At 34.1% G+C, this 6231-nt stretch overlaps 1 protein-coding gene across 1 annotated transcript; it reads right to left on the bottom strand.

Moving 5' to 3' along the window:
• Positions 1–370: 370 nt before the first annotated feature.
• VhaSFD (V-type proton ATPase subunit VhaSFD) lies at positions 371–4170 on the bottom strand. Its single transcript, XM_065360596.1, has 9 exons — positions 4008–4170; positions 3413–3494; positions 3150–3339; positions 2854–3072; positions 2564–2769; positions 2409–2493; positions 2152–2330; positions 1857–2084; positions 371–1479 (listed from the first exon to the last, which is right to left on the bottom strand). The coding sequence occupies exons 1-9, from the start codon at positions 4051–4053 to the stop codon at positions 1290–1292; spliced, it is 1425 nt and encodes a 474-aa protein (XP_065216668.1). The 5' UTR covers positions 4054–4170; the 3' UTR covers positions 371–1289.
• Positions 4171–6231: the final 2061 nt, after the last annotated feature.

The following is a 6231-nucleotide window of genomic DNA, read 5'->3' as shown; positions in this document are numbered from 1 at the left end:
CACGTGGGTTTTTTAGGGTGGGGGGGGGGCAATACCGTCAACAGGTTTTCATACAGAAATGTACGTGCAATTTTCAAGTGCTCAAAATTCAACTTTCGAGGTTCAATTATTTTTAAAAAGTCTCGAGTGTCTGAACATCTCTGACGTGAGGAGAGGTGGGGAAGGGGACGAAGACCAAGGGCCTACAGTTTCGATCAAAATCCAAAAAAAAAAAATATATCGATTGATATGCCAATTGGAAGGGGCTTGAATCAGCTCAATTCTTCGATCCGACCCCCTTTCCCTCTTTCGAATTTTAATCCTATAGATAAGATACAGTTAGGTCATTATCATTACAAAAACACCTTAGACACTAAAATAAAATACACAATTAATAACATAAAACTTGTATTTATTTAATAATAAATGAATATAATACACAAACGCGTTTGGCGAAATAGGTACATTTATAATAACATAATAATATAAATAATTTACATGATAAAATCTACTTGAAAAAAAAAAAACGTGTAGTATTGCTAAACCGTTACACGAATTACAACATGAATAATGTACGCGAAGGTACAAAGTATATAATTTCTAAAAAAAAAAGTTGAAATATGTAATTAAAATAACTAAAAACAGAAAAAAGGAGGAGAGGGATGGTAAAAATAAACACGTTAAAATTTCTCGTTAATTAATTACCTATTTTTCCATTTAGGAATCAAAAATCTCGAAAATTCAAACCAATTCATCGCGATAATAGCCTAATATTTTTTGCATTACAATACAACCTTGTAATACTGTGGAATGTTGTGACCGTAGGTTAGAAAATTATTCATACAATTTGGTAGAGCTCGTATTCGCGTTCCTCTTCAAGTACCTATCTACTCGTATATATATATTTATAAGATGAAAATGAGTTACCTCCGTTAATAAATTACAAGTAACAAATAAACGCTAGTTCTCTAAAGATAGGTTTGTTAATTTTCAGGCAATAATTGCGCCCGGAGCGATGAAATATATGGGTGAAAATCACGATGGATGATTGAAGAAGATGAGGCCGAGCAGAGAGGAGGAGAAACAAATACATGGCAATACACAAAGAAGAAAACAAAAAAAAAACGAACCGACGAATGAATGAATTCACAAAGGACGAAAAAAATTTCAATATAATCAAGCTAAATTACGAAATAACAAGGTAACGAATAATGATACATGATTTTTTTTTTCTCTTAATCTTTCTTACTGATTCTGGAATCGGTGTACGATTTTTCAACTACGTAACTCAACTAGCGGTTATTAATGGTTCACGCTTTGGCTCCGGCCTGTTTCGTGGTGCTCGTGGTGCTTTGCTCTTTTTCTAACTGTCTTCCTAAGTATTCCCAATTATGTACCATTAATTTTTGAACAGCCAAGAGTGCTTCGTAACGGACGTTCGGGTCTTCGTGCGATAAATGCTGCATTACCAGTTGCTTGCCGCCTAGTTGCTCGATCACACTGAAACAGGGGATAGGGATTGATTAGAGGGGAGGTGTTGATTTAGTGTAATCAGGTACGGTTTTCGAGCTCCTTCTTCAATACTATCTTAGTGATAATTTTAGTAATCAAATTAGAAGTTAGTTGGAAGTTGAACGTGATTTAGAATGGTTTGAAATTGAATAGGAACGATTTAGGAACGAATCTCTCGGTTTTATTCGATCTTTCGAGTTCGGTTTCGATTCACGAATACTCGAGTGAGTTGAATTTACGAGCATGCTACGCTCAAACAGTTCAAATAATCGAAGTAAACGATCCCAGATCGAAATGAAAACCTCAAGAATTCAATAATCGATATTTTAAACTCGTGTTTACGTAATTTATTACGATCTACGTACTGTTTTCCTCTGGGATAATGACGAACGTATTCGCCAATATCGTAACTAGCAACGCTGAGCACTTCCGGATCTTGACTGGTTTCCAACAAATGGACCAGCATCCGGAGCAATTCGTAATTCTTTTCGTTAAGTCTGCTCGCGTTTTCACGCCAAAATTGAGCCGAACGATGCACCGGACTCCATTCTAAACGACCGGATTTCACTTCGGTGGCGTATTCATCGAACGAGCTAAAATAGTAAACGATTCAGTACAACGAACTACGAACGTAATCTTCGTAAAAGGTAGATGGGTTACCTTAGATCTTGAACGGAAGCTTCGAGTTTCTCTTTCAAGAATTGCACATCTTCGACGATGTCTTCGTCGTCGAATTTACGCTGTTCGAGGATATTCAGCTGCTTCAATACTTTAACTTGCACCATCGCTATGCAGTGCTCTTTGGCAACGCTGCTGTCTTCTGGTTTTTCGATCAAGTTCTACACAGATGGGAAAATGATCGTGGATGAAAAAGATGGAGTGAGTAATACGAGCTGATGGGAACGAGTATAACTTACTCTAAATACAGCCAAGATAATTCTGGTAACTTTTTCTTTAACTGAATCACTAAGTATATCGGCCAACATCGGGATAACACCGAATCTACGAAGAGATAACCGTATTAATTGAACTGATGACGTAGGCGAATCGTAGAAATAGAATTTTAACTTACTTATTCATTCGTTCGGCCAAACGAGGGTTGAATGTGAGAACCCAGATACAGAATATGAGCTGGTATTGTATTTGGAAATTAACTCTGCCTTCGAGCACTTGCAAAAGAGTAGATAATCCGTCTACGTTGATGAACTCCAGCCTGTAATTGTCGATACGCAGCATCATTTGTAAACAACGAGCTACCGATTGCATGTACTCGTTATTCTGTCAACATTACACATAAAAAAATAGAGGTTAGAAACAGATGAGATTTGAATCACTGTGTGTGGAAAATGATCGATCTCGTACCTTGGATAAGAGCTGATCTTTCAACCAAGTCAGATAGAAATGTAGATCGGTTCTGTCTATCGATTCCGGTGACCAGCACGCGATCTTGGCGATTATTCGGGACGACATGTTGATAATAAATCCATCCGAACCGTTGAGTAAGTTAATGAATTGTCCGCATACTGGTTCTTTTTTCTTGACGGCGTAATCGCGGAATATTTCAACTCTCGAACGATCTTCCTGCAACAAAATGAGCGAAGAAATCGATGAAAATGTTGTTCTAAAATAGTACTTCGAAGCTAGTGTATTTAACTTACTTGTAACATATCGTCGATCAAAACCAAAACGTATTGAACTGTTTGATCTTTAGAAACATGCTCGAGTAAACTGAGAAACGTTTTAGCAGCCTGTTGACGTTTCTCGTTCAGAATACCAGCTCTTCCGGCAGCATCTGTATTATCGTACGATGTAATGAAATCGAAATCATCTTTCGTTATCATCTGCGACCTGCGAAACGCCCAAATTCGCCATTATCGTCGTATAATATACGATTCTCGAAGTGAATAAAGTGTCAACTTACTTTGCATAAGATTGCCAATTAGGTTTCTGAGTTCTGATCTCAGTGACTTGCTGTTGAAGTACGCTGGTAGCCGCCAACATATCTGCGAAACAGGATAAATTACGTGTGATGAGTGTCGAATGTGATGAGAGAATTGTACAAGGCGTGATTTTAGAACCGAATTAACAATATGATTGATACAATCGAGTCGACCTTTACTCCCATTGATTATTCCATTATTATCGGTTCGTGATAAACACTTTAGGGTACCTATTCTAATAAACGGTGTTTGCATTGTTCAAACGTGTTCGAGAATCCATGTGATGGATGGAATTTTGAATTTTTTGGTCGAAATTTGGGAAAATGAACGCCCCAAAGTGACATTATTGTGAGTTGGCTCGTCAGTGTCGATGTTGGTGTGTTTATTATCGGAATAGGGGAATTTTTTAGGATGATGGTTGGTTTGGTTTGGATTTAGAACTGTGTTTGGAAGATAATCCATCGTAATTAAGGGCGATTTAGCGAAATATGGGGTAATTTAGCGTCAAGGGTGGATGTAAAATTTTCCTCGGTGGTTACGCCCTTTGCTAATTCGTTCGATTGTCGTCCAACTTACCGATATTTTCCTCCGGCAGGTTTGGTAGTATTTCCTTCATTGTCATAATTTAATTAAAACGTTATAAAACAAATAATATATTCACTAATTAAAATAAATTTAAAATTTTTATTCAATTTGAGCTCGTTATCAATGAATAATTTTGCTGCGAAACATTTTCCTTCCTATCGATTTTCGCGCTGCGTTTTGATTGGTCGAAGCCGATAGGTAGGTGAAATGAAGGCGACCAATCAACGCGTTGCTTGGTTTTCGTAATTCTCGGTAATTACCGTAAAATTTTGAATTGCTGTTTTTCTTCGGCGAAATTTTTTTCTGAGGGGAAATTTTTTGCGTTGAGATTTTTTTTTGATGTAACTTTGTTGAAAGTGTTGTAACCGGTTTGAGACGTTTTTCAGATGAATATTTCATGAAATGAGATCTAATTTATTTATTTGTTGGGAACTTTGGAAATTTCGACTTCGAGCGATTTAATTTAATTTCCTGGTTTATTATTGACCAATGATTTTGAATAATTTTTGACGACGACGTGATATGATATGAATTGATCAAAAGTGAAAGAGACTGAAATTCAACGATTGCAACTTTTGAGTTGAAAAGTCGTCTCTTTCCCCTGAATGAATTTTTTCCCAAAAAAGCAAAAACTTACATAATTTGATCATGTATTTTCCAAGTACATATAAGAATTTCTTGGAATTTTTTAACGAAAACAACACTGAGGCAATTTTGAATTTTGGTATGAAACGAGTAAGGAGTCTTCCCTGCAATTTTCAATTTTTAATGAAAAGATAAGAGACAGGACTACCGTAATAATTTTGCAATTTTGGCAAATAAAATAAGACTATTAGGTAGCCTTTTTAGTTTTTTAGGCAAATTATGACTAGAAAAAAATAGATCTTTCTGAAATGTTGGTTTAAAAAAAGTGAGCGAATTTGATCAAAAAAGAAATGGCCTCTTTGGCAATTCCGATGTTAAAAATAGAATTTTTTGGCAGTTTTGGCGAAAAAAATTTCTCGCGACAAAAAAGGCATAACTTTTAGGAATTTTTGACTAAAAAAAAGTATTTTATGGAATTTTGGTTTTGGTTTTGGCAAAAAAAAACTAAAAGCTTTTTTCACCGTTTTTACATAATCTTTTGCAAATTATGGCTGAAAAAAAGTGATTTTTTGCATTTTTGGTGATTTTTATAAAACTTAAATTTTTTTCCTTGCACTTTTTGACACAAAAAAGCATATTTTTTGGGGACAAAAAGCAATATTTTTGAGAAATTTGAACAAAAAAAAATTTTTATGCAATTATTATTTTTGGCAAAAACGAAACTTTTGCAAATTGATCCAAAAAAATCAGATTTTTGGCGACAAAGCACAAAACTTTTACGAAATTTTGGCACGAAAATAGGGTTTGTTCTGCAATTTTAGCAAAAAACAAGACGTTTTGGAAACTTTAATATAGAAACGATTTTTTATGTCAATTTTGTCAAAATTTGGTCATTGTTAGAATTTTTTTTACAACAATGGGAATTTTTTTGCAATTTTGTCACAGAAGTAAATTTTTTCAGTTTTGTCAAAGAAAGAAAGATTAATAAAAATCTGATTTGGGGGGGGGATTTTTTACAAAAACCCTTCTGGAAATCGTGACGAAAAAAATATAGAGTTTCTGCATTATTTTGGCTGAAAAAACTCAACACTTTTTAGCAATTTTGAGAAAAAAAGAATTTTTTGCCAATTTTAACCTAAAATGTGTTCTTTCTCATAGTTTTTACGATAAAATGAAATATTACGAAATTTTGGTCAAAAAAGTTGAATTTTTTGATAATTTTGATAAAACATCGATTTTTTTTCTTGCAATATTTTGACACGAAAAGCAGATTTTTGGCGCCAAAAAAGCAATACTTCTGGAAATTTTGACAAAAATATACTTTTTTTGAAATATTTTTTACAATAATGTAAGATTTCTTGTAATTTTGAAAAAGAGGCGGGATTTTTTTTGGTAATTTTGATAGAAAATTAATTTTTTGCAATTTTCACCAAAAGAAAGTAAAACTTGAGATTTTGATCCAAAAGAAATTTTTTTCTGCAATTCTGGCGATAAACGAGGTTTTTTGGGCAATTTTGATGAAGAAAAAATACCAGCCAGTTATTTTGATGATTATTCTGAAAATTGTTCTTGAAATATTCATTCTGCTTTTTTTCAACAATTTTTTATGAATTTGGGCAAATTTCATAGA

Source organism: Planococcus citri, chromosome 4, assembly GCF_950023065.1.
Source record: "Planococcus citri chromosome 4, ihPlaCitr1.1, whole genome shotgun sequence".
Taxonomy (NCBI): domain Eukaryota; kingdom Metazoa; phylum Arthropoda; class Insecta; order Hemiptera; family Pseudococcidae; genus Planococcus; species Planococcus citri.
Note: the sequence above shows the minus strand (reverse complement) of the source record. Positions and strands in the feature narration are given on the sequence as shown.

What these genes read in the sequence shown, in the direction of transcription:
- VhaSFD (XM_065360596.1), bottom strand. Translation starts at nt 4,053, where the DNA reads ATGACAATGAAGGAAATACTACCAAACCTGCCGGAGGAAAATATCG. An exon ending in AATTGGCAATCTTATGCAAA is followed by an intron (nt 3,340 to 3,412) that starts GTAAGTTGACAC and finishes GGCGTTTCGCAG; the next exon opens with GTCGCAGATGATAACGAAAG. An exon ending in GCTTCCGTTCAAGATCTAAG is followed by an intron (nt 2,085 to 2,151) that starts GTAACCCATCTA and finishes TTACTATTTTAG; the next exon opens with CTCGTTCGATGAATACGCCA.